Below are 22,176 nucleotides of genomic sequence, written 5' to 3'. Positions count from 1 at the left end.
TATGATCAGTGTAGTCAGAATTTGATAACTGAGCACGCATCTTTTAATATCTACCTCATCAATAATTATTATTAGTAATCTATATCACATTGTTCGATATGATCAGTGTAGTCAGAATTTGATAACTGAGCACGCATTTTTTAATATCTACCTCATCAATAATTATTATTAATAATCTATATCACATTGTTCGATATGATCAGTGTAGTCAGAATTTGATAACTGAGCACGCATCTTTTAATATCTACATCATCAATAATTATTATTAATAATCTATATCACATTGTTGGATATGATCAGTGTAGTCAGAATTTGATAACTGAGCACGCATCTTTTAATATCTACTTCATCAATAATTAATATTAATATCATATATCACATTGTTAGATGTGATCAGTGTAGTCAGAATTTGATAACTGAGCACGCATCTTTTAATATCTACCTCATCAATAATTATTATTAATAATCTATATCACATTGTTGGATATGATCGGTGTAGTCAGAATTTGATAACTGAGCACGCATCTTTTAATATCTACCTCATCAATAATTAATATTAATAATCTATATCACATTGTTGGATATGATCAGTGTAGTCAGAATTTGATAACTGAGCACGCATCTTTTAATATCTACCTCATCAATAATTAGCATTGATATCATATATCACATTGTTGGATATGATCAGTGTAGTCATAATTTGATAACTGAGCACGCATCTTTTAATATCTACCTCATCAATAATTATTATTAACAATCTATATCACATTGTTGGATATGATCAGTGTAGTCATAATTTGATAACTGAGCACGCATCTTTTAATATCTACCTCATCAATAATTATTATTAATAATCTATATCTCATTGTTCGATATGATCAGTGTAGTCAGAATTTGATAACTGAGCACGCATCTTTTAATATCTACCTCATCAATAATTATTATTAATAATCTATATCACATTGTTCGATATGATCAGTGTAGTCAGAATTTGATAACTGAGCACGCATCTTTTAATATCTACCTCATCAATAATTATTATTAATAATCTATATCACATTGCAATATATGATCAGTGTAGTCTGAATTTGATAACTGAGCACGCATCTTTTAATATCTACATCATCAATAATTATTATTAATAATCTATATCACATTGTTCGATATGATCAGTGTAGTCAGAATTTGATAACTGAACACGCATCTTTTAATATCTACCTCATCAATAATTAATATTAATAATCTATATCACACTGTTGGATATTATCAGTGTAGTCATAATTTGATAACTGAGCACGCATCTTTTAATATCTACCTCATCAATAAGTAATATTAATAATCTATATCACATTGTTCGATATGATCAGTGTAGTCATAATTTGATAACTGAGCACGCATCTTTAAATATCTACCTCATCAATAATTATTATTAATAATCTATATCACATTGTTGGATATGATCAGTGTAGTCATAATTTGATAACTGAGCACGCATCTTTTAATATCTACTTCATCAATAATTAATATTAATATCATATATCACATTGTTAGATGTGATCAGTGTAGTCAGAATTTGATAACTGAGCACGCATCTTTTAATATCTACCTCATCAATAATTATTATTAATATCTTATATCCCATTGTTGGATATGATCAGTGTAGTCATAATTTGATAACTGAGCACGCATCTTTTAATATCTACTTCATCAATAATTAATATTAATATCATATATCACATTGTTAGATGTGATCAGTGTAGTCAGAATTTGATAACTGAGCACGCATCTTTTAATATCTACCTCATCAATAATTATTATTAATAATCTATATCACATTGTTGGATATGATCAGTGTAGTCATAATTTGATAACTGAGCACGCATCTTTAAATATCTACCTCATCAATAATTATTATTAACAATCTCTATCACATTGTTGGATATAATCAGTGTAGTCATAATTTGATAACTAAGCACGCATCTTTAAATATCTACTTCATCAATAATTATTATTAATAATATATATCACATTGTTGGATATGATCTGTGTATTCATAATTTGATATAACGCATCTTTTAATATCTACCTAATCAATAATAATTATTAATACTTAATGTTGGATATGATCAGTGTGGTTTTGTTAAATTTACTGTATACGAGAGATCGAGTCGATGGGTTTTGAAAATGTGTTATTCTTTTGTTCCTAATCACCCTATTGATTTGTATCCGTTTGTTGTTTAAATTTATACTTTTAAGAACGCATCGTTTATGATGAACGTGTGCCGTTGTAAAAATAAAAATATTCCATATCTTTTTATGTTTCATATGTATTGGCTTCTATTGAGGGTCCCAGTTCTTCTTAACAGAATAAATTTGCAGTGAATGAATAATTTGATAAATGAGGACGTGTGTTTTAACATCGATCTATACAGACCGTATTAATACTCTTCCAGAAATGATATGTTGCTATAATAGGCCTATGACGAATTTCCATTACATTAATAATTCAATTAAAAAGGAAATGTGTCAGAAATACTAAAGAATCCAGTAATCTTGTTGATTAATAATTAGTTGTACCATTTCTGATGAACGAACAGAAAACTAAACTTGCAGCCAATCAAAAAGCTGCTGTACTGTATAAGTAGGGAATTTTAGGTAGGAGTTGTTTTAAATGTCATTGGTCTCGGCTTTTACAAGCTTCTGACCTAGTTTGTGTTTTAAAATGTCAATTTTGGATAAATTGACAGATTTTACCATGTAAACTGTGCAAACTTAATGCAAACTTTAATAAAAACACCCCACAAACATCATTCAAACCACTTAATATTGATTATACCACTGCTAGAACTATAAAAGAGGACAATTTATGAAATAATTTTATTGAAATAGCTCTAGGTTTGATTTTTTAGGGTGAAAAATGTTAATTTTGGATAAATTTACAGATTTTACCATTTAAACTGCGTAAACTTAATACAAACTTTAAAAAAACACCCACAAACATCATCCAAACAACTTAATATTGATTATACCACTACAAGAACTATAAAAGAGGACAATTTATGGAATAATTTTATTGAAATAGCTCTAGGTTTGATTTTTTAGGGTGAAAAATGTCAATTTTGGATAAATTGACAGATTTTACCATGTAAACTGTGCAAACTTTAAAAAAACACCCCACAAACATCATCCAAACCACTTAATATTGATTATACCACTGCTAGAACTAGAAAAGAGGACAATTTATGAAATAATTTTATTGAAATAGCTCTAGGTTTGATTTTTTAGGGTGAAAAATGTCAATTTTGGATAAATTTACAGATTTTACCATGTAAACTGCATAAACTTAATGCAAACTTAAAAAAAACACCCCACAAACATCATTCAAACCACTTAATATTGATTATATCACTACTAGAACTGTAAAAGAAGACAATTTTTGAAATCAATTTATTGAAATAGCTCTAAGTTTGACTTTTTAGGGTGAAAAATGTCAATTTTGGATAAATTTACAGATTTTACCATTTAAACTGCGTAAATTTAATGCAAACTTAAAAAAAACACCCCACAAACATCATTCAAACCACTTAATATTGATTATATCAAAGTTATCAAACTATGATTACACTGATCATATCCAACATTGTGATATAGGATATTATTAATAGTTATTGATAAGGTAGATATTAAAAAACTAAACAGATAATATCCAACAGTATGATAAAGATTATTAATATTAATTAATGATGATGTATCTATATTAAAAGATTTTTGCTCAGTTATCAAATTATGACTACACTGATCATATCCAACAATGTGATATAGATTATTAATAATAATTATTGATGAGGTAGATATTAAAAGATGCATGCTCAGTTATCAAATTATGACTACACTGATCATATCGAACAATGTGATATAGATTATTAATATTATTATTGATGAGGTAGATATTAAAATATGCGTGCTCAGTTATCAAATTATGACTACACTGATCATATCGAACAATGTGATATAGATTATTAATCATAATTATTGATAAGGTATATATTAAAAAACTAAACAGATCATATCCAACAGTGTGATATAGATTATTAATATTAATTAATGATGAGGTAGATATTAAAAGATGCGTGCTCAGTTATCAAATTCTGACTACACTGATCATATCCAACAATGTGATATAGATTATTAATATTAATTATTGATGAGGTAGATATTAAAAGATGCGTGCTCAGTTATCAAATTATGACTACACTGATCATATCGAGCAATGTGATATAGATTATCAATAATAATTATTGATGAGGTAGATATTAAAAGATGTGTGCTCAGTTATCAAATTCTGACTACACTATCATATCCAACAATGTGATATAGATTATTAATAATAATTATTGATGAGGTAGATATTAAAAGATGCGTGCTCAGTTATCAAATTCTGACTACACTGATCATATCCAACAATGTGATATAGATTATTAATAATAATTATTGATGATGAAGATATTAAAAGATGCGTGCTCAGTTATCAAATTCTGACTACACTGATCATATCGAACAATGTGATATAGATTATTAATAATAATTATTGATGAGGTAGATATTAAAAGATGCGTGCTCAGTTATCAAATTCTGACTACACTGATCATATCGAACAATGTGATAATAATTATTTATGAGGTAGATATTAAAAGATGCGTGCTCAGTTATCAAATTCTGACTACACTGATCATATCGAACAATGAGATATAGATTATTAATAATAATTATTGATGAGGTAGATATTAAAAGATGCGTGCTCAGTTATCAAATTCTGACTACACTGATCATATCGAACAATGTGATATAGATTATTAATAATAATTATTTATGAGGTAGATATTAAAAGATGCGTGCTCAGTTATCAAATTCTGACTACACTGATCATATCGAACAATGAGATATAGATTATTAATAATAATTATTGATGAGGTAGATATTAAAAGATGCGTGCTCAGTTATCAAATTATGACTACACTGATCATATCCAACAATATGATGTAGAGTATTAATTATTGATGATGTAGATATTATAAGATGCATGCTAAGTTATCAAATTTTGACTACACTGATCATATTTGATATTGTGATTGATGATGATATATTCATATAAAGAGTTTGTTCTTCTGTACAATACTCACAGTATTTTTTAATCCATCCACATGAAGAAGAGACACAAGAAGAGTTGTTTGAAATTGTGAAGCCTCACAACCTTACTAATTGTGATGACATTTAATATAATATTACAGCCATACACAAACAGTAAGGTAGTTAGGGTCACTACAATCTATTAAAATAATTAACATTAATTAACTGGAAACATTGTTAATTATCAGTTTGAGTTTGACTTTTGTCTCTTTTGTTGTAGAATTGAATCTCTCTTTATCCATTGTTTTCAACCTGAAAATAAACAGGCCTAATACCTTGCCATTAGCAATGAAATCAACTTACACACTAATATTTTATATAGATAGGCTGTCTATGACCCCCAGCCTACCCCTAGCTAGGCCTATGCCTCTCTATACCATTCTGCTGGCTAGCTAGCAAGGCCCTAGGCCTAGTCCTATAATTATTAGCACAGGTCTCATATAGATAGGCCTAGAGTGTTTAGACTGAGCCTGGTTATATGCCTATTTATTTAACTAGGCCTAGGCCTAGGCAGGCATAATCAGCCTAAACTAAGGCCTAATAAACTAGTCTAGGCCTAGGCCCTAAAAACTAGAATACATAGAGCTAGCTAGTTAGGCTAGCCTAGCTACTTATTAGCTAGTAAGTAGGCCTAGCTAGCTAGCCTACCAGTTCCCTAGTAGGGCCTAACCAGGTGGGCCTACCCTAGCTAGGCCTAGTAGTAGTAGTAGTACTACCCTGTAGTAGCCTACTAGGCTAGTACTACTACTAGGCCTACCTAGCTAGACTAGCCCTAGTAGTAGGCCTAGGCTATATGCCTAGTAGTACTAGGCCTACCTAGGCTACTAGCTAGAGTAGAGAGATGCTAGCCTACCTAGGCCTAGGCCTAGCTACTCTAGGCTAGGCCTACTATAGGCCTAGCTAGGCCTAGGCCTAACTAATCTGCCCTTTTTGGAGGCTAAAATATTGTCTAAAATAAGCTATGACCTACAAACATAGCTTAACTATCTGTTAAGGGTGACACTTATGATGGGTAATCATTAAAATATGCTTCTAAATCTACCTTTTTGGCTTGCAATCTTAATATCCGGCCTAGGCTAGGCCTGCACGGATCAGGTAGCGAAACGAACGAAGTGAGAGCAGAGGAGGAGGAGGCCTAGCTAGGGCCTAGGTTTCAGGCAGAAAAGAACATCTCGTGTTTGTGAAATTATATATCTATTTATAGTTATTTTAAAATATATCCCTAACATTTCAAAAATTATATATATTACTGATAATTAATTATAAGAATGATACTCTACCTAATGATATAATCAATTAAATGTGTTTTTCGTACGAAATTAATTATATACGAGGATGGCATAAGTGATAGTTCTCTGTTATCAAAAAACAACTACATAATATACCTGAAGAGGTATATTCAGAGCTACATTTCGACGATCGAACATTCTCTACTTCTACGGAGCGCCATTTATGCCTTTATTTACTTCCGAAATAGAAATAGTACTACGGTAACTGGTTCAGTGGACCAAATTTAGCACCAGTGGAGCACAGTGATATAAAATAGAAATAAGTCACTAATTTTAATATCTTTTCGTATGTTAAAACACTGTGCTCAAGTGGAACCAATTTGGAGCCAGTGGAGCACAGTGATATACATAGAAACAAGTCATTGAATATTAATATCTTTTCGTATGCTAATACACTGTGCTCAAGTGGACACAATTTGGAGCCAGTGGAGCACAGTGATATAAAATAGAAATAAGTCACTAATTTTAATATCGTTTCGTATGTTATTACATTGTGCTCATGTGGACCCAATTTGGAGCCAGGGGAGCACAGTGATATAAAATAGAAATAAGTCACTAATTTTAATATCGTTTCGTATGTTATTACATTGTGCTCATGTGGACCCAATTTGGAGCCAGGGGAGCATAGTGATATAAAATAGAAATAAGTCACTGGATTTTAATATCTTTTCGTATGTTAATACACACTGTGCTCAAGTGGACCCAATTTGGAGCCAGGGGAGCACAGTGATATAAAATAGAAATAAGTCACTGAATTTTAATATCTTTTCGTATTTTAATACACTTTGCTCAATTGAACCCTATTTGGAGCCAAGGGAGCACAGTGATATAAAATAGAAATAAGTCACTGAATTTTAATATCTTTTCGTATTTTAATACACTGTGCTCAAGTGGACCCAATTTGGCGTCAGTGGAGCACAGTGATATAAAATAGAAATAAGTCACTGAATTTTAATATCTTTTCGTATTAAGCATATTTGAATACCTACCGGTATGGTACCATACATGTTCGACAATACAGTGTCACATATCTCTATTTAAAAAAAAACAATATTAAAAAAAAAAAAATATCCGTCGAGGTTCGAACCCCAGCCGATAGCACTCAAAACTGAGCATTACCCGTTACGCCACCAAGTACATGACTGAAAAGCTGATAATAGTCTATTTATACGTGTATTACGTAATTGATCATTACGTCATAAATATCCTATTAACCTTGCTAAAACCAAAATGATCAGTTGGCTCAGTCGTCTGAGCGTCGTGTTAACAACACGTATGTCGTGGGTTCGATTCCCACGCTGGTCGGTGGAATAGAGTTAAGGCTATGCGAGCCACTGTGTTTGGGGTTCACAGATCATACGTCCCCCTTTCCACCACACATCATGAGGCGACAACATCAATGCATCTGGTGATGTGGTGGAAACGACCCCAAAAGGCTGTGGCAGGGCCTTAGTGCTGAGGCAGGGAGAGCACATTTACCATCTTTCTTTTTTTTGGCTCTCGCAAACTGCTTTGGTGGTTTAAATGTTATGTTTAGCGCCCTCAATTTATTTTAAAGTAAAAAAAAGGGAATTAATTCTCTTCCTTAATTACGTGTTTAGAAGAGTTTGGTCGTAGTTTGGTATGCCGTGCGTTTGTTATGCAAATGAGTGTGCACATGTGCTGTGGGAAAGACGGTATTGTTAGTCATTCGCGATCAACACACAACACTGTTCAATTTTTATTTTGTTAATCTTTTACATTAGAATTGTAATTCTACCGTTACACATTATAGTGTACTTTTAAATATCCGTTTCATGCAAGATATTGTATTGTAGGCCTACTAATATGTTGTGAATAAAAGTTTATGGTAGAATAAATAAATAAATATGTTTTAAGCAGATCTTCGAAATTGAAGCTTGTTTCATTCAAATCATGTAACGCCATTTTTTCGGGCGGGAACCTACTGTATTATTATTATTATTATTATTATTTATTGCCAAAAACCAGTTACAAACAAACAAAAACACAGAAACTAAGGGAGTAGGCAGGAACCTAAAAGTGAACCTAATCACTATAACAAGAGTTCAGGTTCCGTACTCCCAAAGTAACAACAATGATATAAAATAAACTATATAAAATATTTAAATAACAAATAGACGAATCAACAGTGTCAATATAAAATAAACGGATAAAATACATAATAGTCGATTCAACAAAGTCAATATAAAACATGTGATTTAAGTGAATTTAAAAATGTTGGAAAACTGTCTAAAATTAAAGAATTTTTAATCATTTCCGGTAACTCTTCCCATAACCTAGGGAATATGTTAATAGCGGAATGATGAAGACAATTGGTTCGAGCATAGTGATGAATGAACTTAAGTGTATCAAGGTGACGGCCATTAACAACTATAGATTGACGAACACTACTACAATCAACCGTTCCAATAAGTGATTTACAAACAAAGGATAACAGAAGATAATTTCTTCGATTAGATAGTGTAGGCCAATTTAGCTTAGTGAGACGTTCCTCGTATTCCATTTCACCTCTTGTTTGTTTAAGGACAAGCCTAGTAGCCCTTCGCTGGACTGCCTCGATACGTTCTGTAAGTTTTTTGGTTCGAGGCAACCACGCTGCCTCGATTTTCAAAATTGTCTTTGCTCAGCCCCAAGCATGGTGGGGTACTGAAGATTCTTATGCATGTTGTTTGAAAACATAATAGATGTCATTTTCGGGTATTTTAAACAGTTTGGTATGTGCGTGCGCTGTTATGCAAATGAGTCTGTGCAGGTGTATTATGGTAAAGATGGTATCATTCGCGGTCAACACGCCACACAGTTAAATTTTGATGCTGTTAATTATTTCATTAGAAGATGTTTCAAATCATGTAAATAAAATATTTTCCGGGCGGGAAGCTAGCAGTTCCCCTCGTTTAGTTTGCAAAAGTAATCTCGAAAAGAACTCCATGTGGAAAAGAAGCCCTTCCAAGAGTACTAAAAATGAAGGAGTACATGGGCTTCTTTTCGAGGTTTTATGGCAGTCTGGAAAATGGAAAATAATGCCATGCAACTTTGTTTCTGATTTAAAAAAAGTTCCACTTGACATTTACAATCCTCAAAATATCTCTCTTTCAAAATAAAAGAAAAACAATATTCATTATTTTCCATTTAAAAAAAAATCCACTGGTGCCAAATTGGGTCCACTTGAGCACAGCGTATTAACATACGAAAAGATCAATAATCAGTACTCAATAATTTAAAGATGTATTGTCCCTTGAAACACAAAAAAATGAAGATCAAAATATTCTAAATTTAAATTGGCCATATCAAAGTAATACTAAAGTTATTCACTTTAAGTTGAAAATTCGAGCCAAAAACAAAAATTTTACGTATTTAACAGCTAAATTAATTTGATTACATTTCATCTGGAAAATCGTCGCGAGCGAAAGTAAACAAAGATTTCAAACCACGAGTATGCATTATGCATGATGCTAATTAGGATTGTTTACAACTCGTCATGGTTGAGAAGGTGTTTTCACACAGATCGCGAGGAAGTTTTATGATTATGCATACAGAGTAGCCAAATAAGCGCGTTGCATTATGAGATATGTTTTGATCGAAAACTTTGACTGGAAGTCAAAGTTATTTTTTGGACCAAAAAACGTCTGTATTTCAGTTAAATGATTTTTTTTTCGACTTTTTTTGGTGAAAGTTAATAACTATTATGATACTTCAAAATGACTTTTTTTCGAAATCTGTTTTTTTTTTTTTTTTGGAATTTGACAAAGGGACAATACATCTTTAATAAAGAATAAGTAATTATTTTAGATTTTTACATAACTCAGTTATTACCGGTAATTCATATGAAACATGTCACTTCCAGGAATAAACTGGGGTTTTTTTTCAAGTTTTTCAAAATCTTGGAAAACTGTTTAGAAAAATTGTATTTTTTAAATTTCTGCGATTTCATGTTTTCATGAATACATCAATTCATCGAATTAAGTTTCGCAAACGTATTGTATAACCTTTATGGTTAGGAAACCATTCGATTGTTATTTTGGTTGAAATAATGTCGATCCTTAATTTTAAAAAAAACATCTAGGTTGTTAAATATAATGTTGTTTTTATTTGACTTGATTACAAAATTCCCGTTAGACAATTGCGGGCGCTGAAGTTGGCGGTGTAGGGACATCGACCGCTGCGATTGTTGTGATGACAGGAAACAATTTAGAGTTCTCGGATGAAGAAGGATTTCCCGTTAGGCCTCTATCACCAATAATACGTGCACGTTCGCAAATGCTGCAGGTCTGATATTAAAAGGTAAGAGATTTTATTTATTTGCGCATGTCCCTATCCCTATAATTGTTCATAATATCGATCAAAAAAGAGTTTCAGTTTGGTGGTCGCCGTTGACCAGATCTCTCTATCAATAATTCTGTTATTATAGTTTATTCGATGTTCTAGTAGGTTGAGTTGAGTTTGGTATCTTGATGCCGAGCGATGAAGATATTGTAAAGTTATTTTGTGATAAACATAATTTGTATAAAAGACACACATTCTCTATTGCTGAAGTAGTAATAAGTAATGATTATAATATAGTCAAGACAGAACTATACTGTATAGTTGTCCATAAATGAAATACTGTTAAGGCAATAAATAAGTGGCATGTGGGCGCCATGGTTATTAGTCATGACGTCCGTTAGCGTGGTTACCGCTACCACCGGATCTTCGGCCACCGGGCCAAATAATTCAGAGGAGGAGCGCTACACAAACGGGTTATTCAGATTAATTAATACTTTTATGAGATATATTTTGTTATTGTTTATAGTGTTCGTCAAGCTTTAAAATGATTGGGTCTGTTTTTATTATCGTTGTTTTTCTTGCCGGATTTCCAATTGGTTCTAATGCTGGAAATTGCTGTTATTTTTTGACAACTTGTAAGTACAATATGACTAGTCTTGTATCTATCGGTTATCGTCATTAAGATAACGCTATAACTGTCATGTTTAAGTCAGTAATTTAAAATCAATCCATTTATCAATTCATTCATTCGACTTTTCTGTTTCATTTTGTATTCGTTCTTCCACTTATCTTTCACCTTCATTTAATCATTAATTATTCATTAAGGCAGCTTGCCTTTTCAAATGCCTCACAATAGTTATTTTAACTCGAAAGTTCGGTGGAATCATACATGATTTATCATTAAAAATACCTATTATATTTTCTTCCTAATTCATTTTTGTTTTCATTGAGAGGTTAAAAAATTTAAAAAATAAATCAAACAGAAACATTTCTTAAATTTAAAGTTTCATTCTTTATCTTAAACTAAATATTAAAACCCAATAGTATTTCATCTTTTTTTTAGAAGAAAGATTTGACCATTATCAAGGTTAATAACCTGATTTTCTCTCAATGAACATTTTAAAGTAGACCTACTTTCATAACTAGTTCAAGTAATGTAATTACATTTCTCTTTTCTTTCTTATCTAAATATTCTCTTCCACTTTTGGATTGGAAAACAACATCATTTAAAAATGAACAAAAATCAAATCCGTCAAAATTTCGAGCGGCGTTATTTAAAGAAATATTTCTTATTTCTTGTCGAGAGATTTTGACACACATCCCATGCAGTTCCTTTGGAGTTAAATGTGAAGGAAACTGAATGTTTTTTAACCACCTTCTTCTTTTCTATATAGATGAGAAGAATCAAATAATCGATAATTCTACAGTTAGGCCTACCAATTATTCAAATGAATGGAAACTGTCTACAAATATTAGTTGGCCATTGCCGGGTAAGTTGTTTGCATACATTACGCATATTGTTAGGTGTAATTGGGCCTACGTTACGCATACCGTTACATCACGTTTACTTCCTCTGTGTAAATCAGACAATTCCTCCACACAATTAGGCTACTAATCTCAGAAAGGGTAATCACTGTATCTTCTTAATCTTTAATTGGATACCCATAACAATTGGCATGGTCTGCAACACGTCCCCGATCCGAAATCAAAAACTTTAGCTTAAATGACAAAAAAATGCATTTTCAACTAAGCGTGGTAATCTATTTATAAAATGTCATTTTCTTTTTCGAACATACAAAGATACTTCGAATGTACCGTATACAATTGACAGTTACGCGATTGATGTAGAGGAGTTAATTAATCGTGAAAAACAGTTACAAGCTAATGCAGAAGGCAGTTGCAGTTACTGTTTTATAAATAATGATACTGACATCATTACTGTAAGTTATTTCATTTTACTAATTAAATATACACTTGTGCCACGCCTCGTCTAAGATTTTAGATAGTCGGTATGTGTACATGAGAAGATGAGGGTAATTGGCTACATTATACATAATTAGTGTAAACTAGGACCAACTAGATAGTAAACAATTTTTTTTCTCTTTTCATTATTTTCTTGAATTTATTAGATTCGTGGTAACACGAATTGATATAAATTCATCATTTTATATCATTTTTAGCGTTCACGTTGGCATGTGTTTGATAATCTCAAGTTTGGTACTGAATACGTATTTTATGTGAGTACCCTACAGTATTAGGCCAATCATAATTTGAAATGACAAAAAGAAATCAAAAGAAATATCATTGTCATCTACATTATTATAGGCTCTACAATCAATTTACATTCTAAGTAGGCCTACCGTTCATTTTCTGTACATTTAAGTGAATAACATTATATAAATCTTTCTAATCGGATTTACTTGATTTCAGATTCATTTGATAAGAACGAACTCAATTCATAAGGGAATTTTTAATTATAAACATGTATTCGAAACTCCAGGTAGGCCTACGTCGTTATAGTATATAACAGGTATCGCATGGGTTCTATCCTGTGCCAAATGTTGTCCAATAAACCTTACCTTCTATTCATAATATTCTTGGATCTTCAGTCGGATCGCAATTTCGCTGCCGACAGCGGTGCGACAATAGTATTAATACAATATCGATGAGTGATGGTTAAAGTTTATTGTTGGTATAGCGACGACGTTGTGAACAGGAACAAGTATTATGGTGATAATAGTTCTTGTTGACAATGACGCTGATAATCATGACGACAATGACACTAGACAATGACGACACATTTATTAAGACCAGAGTCGACGGAAACAGTAAAACTGGGGCTGATATTAACAACTACGTTTTCACAATGTTCTGTTTTAGACTGTTTCTTAAAAACAAAAGATGGTGACTTTTGTAAAAAGCAAGGTAAGTTCATAATCTTTTATATGCCTATTTATTAAAAAATACATAAAATAGGCCTATTGAATGTGATACGTAGAACCATGGACAAAATAATACTTTACGGTTATTTAAGGAAGAACCAAGTTAAATACTTGTTTACGGCAACTACCTCAATTATATATTTTTAGACGTACAAATATCTGGGATGATAATAGATATACGAGTAGATGACATAGTTCCACAGTCTAAAGAACTTGTGATGGTTACACTGTCATGGATACCACCAGTGCACGTTCAAGATGGAAACACCTTAGTGGCATACAATATCAAGTGTCATGCGTTGTTAGAAGGCACGACAACCATTAATACTATACAGGTACGTAACTCAAAACCTGTATTGGTTAAGTGCTGTATCCATATTAGGATACACCGATACAATAGATGGAAACACCTTAGTGTCATACAATATCAAGTGTCATGCGTTGTTAGAAGGCACGACAACCATTAATACTATACAGGTACGTAACTCAAAACCTGTATTGGTTAAGTGCTGTATCCATATTAGGATACACCGATACAATAGATGGAAACACCTTAGTGGCATACAATATTAAGTGTCATGCGTTGTTAGAAGGCACCACAACCATTAATAGTTAATACTATACAGTTACGTAACTCAAAACCTGTATTGGTTAAGTGCTGTATCCATATTAGGATACACCGATACAATAGATAGAAACTCCTTAGTGTCATACAATATCAAGTGTCATGCGTTGTTAGAAGGCACCACAACCATTAATAGTTAATACTATACAGGTACGTAACTCAAAACCTGTATCCATATTAGAATACACCTATATCGGTATTAGACATATGCGTATTCTATGATCTTTGGTGGGGTTTGAATTAAAAATTGGTTAAATATGTTATCAAACCAAATTTGTATCAAGTTTTGTAATATTTTATTTTACAATGTTTCTACTTATGTTTCTACTCCAAACTGACAGTTTTAAATAATATTTTCTTAGACTCAAAATCAAACAAATTGGAGAAAGCGACAAGTTGCAGTAGTTCCAGATTTAAGTATGAATGAAACTTACCAATTAGAAGTAAGATGTTTGTTTATTTTATTTTGTGTGTGCAACTTTTTAACAATACAAGATAGAGGAATTATGAAATAACAAACAATGCACCTATACAGCAACTTTTGTATTGTTCAGATTGAACCAGTCGTTAAAAGAACACTAAGCACAGTGGAACAAACTGGAAGATCATTTAAAGTTACATTCGATACATTTATATGTAAGTTTATCAACACATTTTGACGTGAACAGAGTGCTGTACAATAATTCTGATTATAATATGATCTTGTACAACTTCTTGAGTTATCACATTGTTGTAATTTACTAGATGTTGACGATTGTTCTTGTGATGGTCTCACCACATATACCCGTATTTGTCAGTCACTGGAAGACTGCAATGGCACTATTGTTGGAAATACAACATGCCAAATTGGTAAAGAGTGCAGGGAATCAACAGGTTAGTTGATGCCACGTAATTTAATTTACAAATATCAAAAAATTGTTTTATGAAATATTGATTAATTGTGTTTATCTTCACTGAGAGTGTTATAATCGTTATGCAGGAGACATTGTGGAATTCTTAGTTTGTACATTTTTGTGTGAAATATTTTGACTTTGATCAAAACCAGACTTTGTGCAGACATGAATTCCTACTAATGTCATATTTTTTTATTGACTCAAACTACAGTGAGATTTTCAGGATTTTCCTTATGGAGTAGCCACTAAGATGAGTTTAGATTTTGTGTTTCCTTGTAAGAATATTTTAAGGATACACTCTGAATTATATTTAAATTAGAAAAAGCACTTTCACCAAATTTCATTTAGTTATGTTTCTTTATTATTGTGTTTAGTTCTAAACTAATCAAGTACTTTATCTTTTGCAGACTTTACTTCTTACGCTATTGGTGCGGGTGTTTTACTATTAATCACAGTAGTATTACTTTCATTTGTAATTAAAATATACTGCTGTAATCGAAGTGGAAAAAGTGATGCAAATATGGAACAGGGTAATGTAGTTTGTAAATAAGTTTGTTCCGGAATTTACCTACCGTATGAGATCAAGTAGCGTAAGTTTGGACTAACAGCTTTGAAACAGAGAAGAATGAGAGGTGATGTTATCGAAACATTTATATATTATACATGGATATAAGGGAGTAAATTTAACAGTTTCTTTAAAAGCAATCAAATTGGCAGATGTTTATACAAAAAAGTCAATCAATTAATATTTGTTATTTAGAAAATTTCTGGAGAAATGTGATGTAAGATGTTAACACCCCGACTAATCATAATAAATCTAATCTAACGTAATCTAATATAATGTTTATCATAGATTATCTATTCGTTGATCCAGTTTTTCAAAATTATGAAATAGCCAGCCAAACGGATGTGATGTGGGATGAGAGAAAACCAATCGGCAACGGCCGCTTTGGAATGGTTTATTCATGCCCACTTAAGCAAGAAAATGGATTACACATTGTTGCAATAAAGACACCGTTGGGTAAATGGTCATTTAAAATACAGTTGAACCTCCAGTAAGCGGCCACCTTCGGGACCGGGAAAGTGGCCGCTTACGGGAGGTCCTGCTACTGCTGATAGAGGGACAAAATCATTTTTATGGCTATGCATGATATTTTTCGGCGTTCTTAACGAAACGGGCCTCTAAATTCTCCAGCTAATTATATTTTATTGTTTATGATCAGGTAGTTTAGTACATTATCATCATTTAGAATTATTTATGATTATCAGACAAATTTTAAAAGCTTTTATCATTTGAAAATGGTCGGTCAAAATCTGTGTAGTTTTGTCATCTAATCTAACCGCTTCGAAATAAAGCCGATATATAAAGCACAATAAATATCAAAATTGTATTATTGTTCGAGTGGCCGCTTACGGGAGGTAATTTACCATACTAAAAATCTAATTTTTAGTATGGCCGCGGCCGCTTAAGGGAGGTACCAAATGCACTAATTAGATAGAAAGAACAAACTGGCTTTTGAAAGTGCGGCCGTTAATGGAGGTTCAACTGTAGTTACAAAATAATACAAGATATTATAGGGGCCTATAATACCGTTTTATTTGTTTGTGACAAAGTCACAATATTATAGCACATATCAATGTAGTAATCCTTACAATGCCTTAATTTAAAAAGAATTTGTGGTATATATTGATATTTCAAATCATCGTAAGTATATGCCTATCATCTTATCAAATTAATATATACTATTTAAAATCAAAATCATCATAATATATTGATAATACATGGTCTATTTGCAACGTTTTGTACAATAGTATCTATGTTTATTTCCTCATCATTAGATACTGCATCAGCAGCCGAGAAAATGGATTTTAAAAAAGAAATTCAACTGATGGCACAGATTGGTAAACATATTAATATTATAGAACTAATTGGTTGTCGCACTGCGAAGGATCCGATGTACATCATTACCCCACTAATGCAATACGGTTGTCTGTTAGAATTATTACGTAAAAGTGCAACGGTAAGTCAAACAACTCGTGTACAAAACATAGATGTTTTAGTTTCTTAGTATAGTTACTAAAATGTTTAGCTGCCGCCTTCAACACCTACTTAAAGTAGTGGCTGTGTGACAGTGGCTTTGTGAACTAGTACATTGGGATAACCTGCCTCGTCTTGAAAGATGTACTAGGATCTTTTAAAGTGCACACGAGCATTTTGTGTAGGCCTACTAGGATCTTTTAAAGTGCACACGAGCATTTTGTGTAGGCCTACTAGGATCTTTTAAAGTGCACACGAGCATTTTGTGTAGGCCTACTAGGATCTTTTAAAGTGCACACGAGCATTTTGTGTAGGCATACTAGGATCTTTTAAAGTGCACACGAGCATTTTGTGTAGGCCTACTAGGATCTTTTAAAGTGCACACGAGCATTTTGTGTACTACTACTAGACGTCGATTGTGTTTATAGATTTACCGTACCTTGTTAAGTTTTAAAAATGCAAATAAGTTGATTTGTAATGTAAATATTATTCTCATGCGGATTCCCCATTTGTTTCAATCTATAACCGTTTTTCGATTCAATAAATGACAGAATCCATCTAGTTTTGGAGTTTTTTGTTGCTTTTCTTCTGTATCAGCTTTTGCTCTGCCCTCCAGTGACATAGATTAAAATTCATAATTCACTTGGCAACGTTGATTTTGTTTATAGATTACTTTGTTGAGTTTTACAATTTCTGTACGTCATCATTTCGTACTTGATTGTTTTTATTTTATTAATTATTAAATCACATTAAATTGTATTATTCAGATGCAACAGAAAGGTGTATTTACTGACGAGATTTATGATTTGAGATTAAAAGATTTGTTTAGCATTAGTAGACAGATCGCTAAAGGAATGGTGAGTAATTATGACCCGGTTACCGACTACACACACTTAGACAAAATCTATCTGAAAGATTTCTGTGGTCTTGAAATCAATTGAGCATACTAATTTAACCCAAAATGAACGTAATGTTCATAAGTTATTATTAAGTCTTATATTTTTTAGTACTGTATATAGTGATGCATTTGACTTTTTCGTTAGGAATATATTTCCAGCTTGAGAATAGTACATGGAGACCTGGCCGCTCGAAACGTTCTTATCGGCAAAGGACTTCTAGTGAAGATTGGTGATTTTGGCTTGGGACAAGATACATATGAGAAAGGATATCTAAGATTAAAAGACGGAGAAGTTCCAGTAAAATGGTATAGTTTGGAAACACTGCTAGAGCATTACATGACACCTATGAGTGACGTGTAGGTTGGAATACATTAATCATAAATAATTCTGTAAGACAAAAAATGTCATCGTATCTAAGAAAGTGGGGATGCAATATAGTAGGGAGCTTTCGATTCGGGACGACCGACCTGGTCAGCGCAATCGACGTGTCTTCGCTCGTACATTTAACAACCAATGTAGGCCCGGTACATAAGGTACAGTACATTTAATAACCAATGTAGGCCCGGTAAATAAGGTACAGTACATTTAACAACCAATGTAGGCCGGTACATAAGGTACAGTACATTTAACAACCAAGGTAGGCCGGTATATAAGGTACAGTACATTATATACCTTTTTTTTTATCACAGATGGTCATTTGGTATTTTATTATATGAAATATTCACATTTGGAAAGTCACCGTATCCAGGAATCATAATAGGAACTCTACCTCAACTTCTTCAGCGTGGCTATCGAATGCACAGACCTGAACATTGTCCATCAACTGCGTAAGTGCATCATCATCATAATTATCATCATCATAATCATCATCATCATACTCATCATCATCATACTCATCATCACTGTAATTGAAAATATCTAGAAATTGACGTTTGACAATTCTAATGTATTATTTCTACTCTATAGATACAAAATAATGACGTCGTGTTGGCATGAACATCCCAAAAAGCGACCAACGTTTAAAATGTTATACCACCAATTCGATACAGTCTTAGAGTTCGTCACAAATGATTCAAATCTATATTTAAAGTTATCAGAAGAGGGAAAAAATGAAGAGGTATACAAAATGATACAATATCGTAGGAACTTGCGCTGAATTCGTTTTTAACCGTTTGTAAACAAAAATATATTAGCGCTGATTTGATTACAACTATAGGGATTGTTTCATTTTGTTGGTAAGTCTATCTGTCCGTCAGTCAGCCTTAGTTTATGTTTCGGATATTGTCGATGAAAACAAGCAAGGATACATTGTGTTATGTGTTCAACATTGGTCCTTTTTAGCACTTATGCTTACTCAACCCGAATATGATTCTAAAATCTAAAAAGTTTATCAATAGATGTTTGTGTGGATTTTTTAGGAAGATACAATGCCGGAAATTATGAAGAACAAGAAATCGGAAATAGATAACTATGAATTACGTATACTAGAATCTCGCCAGAAATACAGTATTAGTGAGGAGACATATGATGAGGAGGAAAGTACTGGTCAGACGTGTAATGTAGTAGAATATACTCCATTCATGGAAACAAGTTCGCAGGTAAGCAAACCTTGGCTGTGTTTTATTGGTTAATTCGCTTACGTTGCGGCTTACGTCCTTGCGTTGCGCTTACCGTTACCGCGCTCGCATGTGTAAATTGGCCTTTAATATTGGCCTTTAATTGGCCTTTAACCATTCATAATTTAATAATACGGACCTGCTCTTATATTAATATGCTGTTTATTTAATTCTTTAATACCAACAATGTTATTTTCTTCAGTTTGGTGGCAAATCATGTGGTGTGGACAGCCAATTACCTCACTACGACTTTACATCAGAAGGCACTAAATTTAATAGTATGGAGGATGTTACATTTATACCAATATTTGAAGACAGTGGCAATAGTGAGGTGTTTTGAACGACAGAATTTATATATGTTAATAAAGCTGAGATGTCTGATTGTAAACAAACGTGTGCACCTTTGGTATTGGTAGGCCGTCACTCATTCTCAATTATTTGATGCTGCCTGCTTTTTTTCTTTAGACAGGAATGAACATTATAGACATGTTGTTACACTAATTCTCGTACCACAATTGTATCTGGAATAATCACTATTTTGTATACTATGCCGCTTTCTTTTAAATATGGAGGGACCAGCTGCAAAAAAAACCCAAAACAAAAAAGAACACCATATGATTTATAGAAATTTTGATTGTCTTGCCATCAGATTGATAATCTATTTTTAATATTAAATTTGGTTATTTATTAATTTTTTGTTATATTACTTCAATTCACAATCAATAGGAGCTTTTGATTTACAGACTGGAATACATAACACACAAGACAAAAGAACATCGACAAGGTCCACAAGAACCAATTATAAACATTTCTTAATTTTGGATTTAAATAAAGATAAACAAGTATAGAAAATATAACAAAATATGAATTAAGTAATATCGTTAATCTACAAGTAAATCCGTTTTTAACAGCGAACAAGTATAACATGAGTTGCCCCCGAAAAGGCCAAATAATAATTAAGGAATTTCATTATTGAGGGTAAGGTGGACCACAGTAGTGGTATCAAATATATAATAAATAAGCCAAATAATAATTAAGGAATTTCATTATTGAGGGTAAGGTAACTACGGTAGTGGCATCAAATACATAATAACATATTAACTATTGTTTAATGTGCTTATGTGGTGTTGTGTATAAAAGCAAGCATTGTGTATGGAGGTAATAAATAAGTTAAAAAGCAAATGCCCTAAGTATACCTTGTCGAACACCAAATATTTCTAATAGCCACCCAGAAATGCACCTTCTATAGTTACCAGTTGCTCTCTCTCACTATCACTATACTAAGATTTAAAGATTATCAAATACACCAAACTTCTTAAATAAGTAATAATAAGTAGGCCTAATTGGTAACTACCTTTACCAAAAGCCTTAGCGAAGTCGGTATCTATAGCATCACACTGTGATCGACAATTAATGGATGTTTAAGTAGAAACAATGAGAGAGACTAAGTTAGTAGTACAAGAACGATTCGAGATAAAACCATGTTGAGAAATTCTCAACAACACAACATTTTCAAATACAAACAGCGCGAGCACGCAAAACCTGATAATTATTATAACGTTAACATGTCAACTATCCATGCGACTTCAACATTTTAGATGGGGAACTCGACTTCATATTCCTAAGGCCTAGCTCCAAATTCGAGTTTGTCTAGACATCAGCATCTTTACAATGTTCTATTGATCTCATCAGTCCCAATTAACCCCATTCAAAAACGGAGACAAACTATACTGTTTAAAACATATTTATTCTGGGACGGTGCGGCCATAACACGCCAACTACCATACACTTTTATTCATAACATATTAGTACAATACAATATCTTGCATGAAACAGATATTTCAAAATACAGTATAATATGGTACGGTAGAATAAAAATCTTCTAATGTAAAAGATTAACAAAATCAAAATGTAGCTGTATCACCCCACAAACTCATTTGCATAGCAACGCACGGCATACCAAACTACGATGAGATATAAATTCTTTTCTAAACACTAACGAAGAGAATTATTTAAATTTCATTTTTTCTGATTAAAATTGAGGATGAATATTGCTTTTCTTTTATTTTAAAGAGAGATATTTAGGCCTAGGCCTAAACAAGTGGACATTTTATTTAAATCAGAAACAAAGTTTTATGGCATCCATTTTTCTATTAAATAAACAACCATATAAAACTTCGAAAAGAAGCCCATGTGCTCCTTCATTTTTTAATACTGTTTGGTGGGCTTCTTTTCAACGGATAGGCTTCTTTTCCACATGGAGTTCTTTTCAAACTAAAAGGAGGGGAGCTGCTAGGTTCCCGCCCGGAAAATTGTTTCTTTAATTTCTAATAAAGATTAACAAAATCAAAATTTAACACTGTGGCGTGTTGACCGCCAATGACAATATCATCTTTCGAACTA

The 22,176-nt window shown here is 32.3% G+C and overlaps 1 protein-coding gene across 1 annotated transcript; it reads left to right on the top strand.

The window, feature by feature from the left end:
- The first annotated feature begins 8,432 nt into the window (after positions 1–8,432).
- LOC144853759 (uncharacterized) lies at positions 8,433–20,868 on the top strand. The gene is made up of 21 exons (XM_078711580.1): positions 8,433–9,064; positions 10,614–10,778; positions 11,287–11,395; positions 12,155–12,250; positions 12,561–12,700; positions 12,941–12,997; positions 13,191–13,260; positions 13,641–13,685; positions 13,850–14,037; positions 14,690–14,770; positions 14,882–14,963; positions 15,072–15,200; positions 15,628–15,750; positions 16,074–16,241; positions 17,060–17,241; positions 18,026–18,115; positions 18,302–18,513; positions 18,847–18,984; positions 19,124–19,274; positions 19,576–19,755; positions 19,976–20,868. The coding sequence occupies exons 3-21, from the start codon at positions 11,305–11,307 to the stop codon at positions 20,111–20,113; spliced, it is 2,361 nt and encodes a 786-aa protein (XP_078567706.1). The 5' UTR covers positions 8,433–9,064; positions 10,614–10,778; positions 11,287–11,304; the 3' UTR covers positions 20,114–20,868.
- The last annotated feature ends 1,308 nt before the right edge of the window (positions 20,869–22,176 follow it).

The sequence above is a fragment of the Antedon bifida genome, chromosome 10, assembly GCF_963402885.1.
Source record: "Antedon bifida chromosome 10, ecAntBifi1.1, whole genome shotgun sequence".
NCBI lineage: Eukaryota > Metazoa > Echinodermata > Crinoidea > Comatulida > Antedonidae > Antedon > Antedon bifida.
This window is presented reverse-complemented; position numbering and strand designations above follow the sequence as displayed.

Coding starts and splice junctions, on each gene's coding strand:
- LOC144853759 (XM_078711580.1), top strand. CDS start 11,305: ATGATTGGGTCTGTTTTTATTATCGTTGTTTTTCTTGCCGGATTTCCA. Junction 15,201..15,627: donor AGAGTGCAGGGAATCAACAG/GTTAGTTGATGC, acceptor TATCTTTTGCAG/ACTTTACTTCTTACGCTATT. Junction 19,756..19,975: donor TCATGGAAACAAGTTCGCAG/GTAAGCAAACCT, acceptor TATTTTCTTCAG/TTTGGTGGCAAATCATGTGG.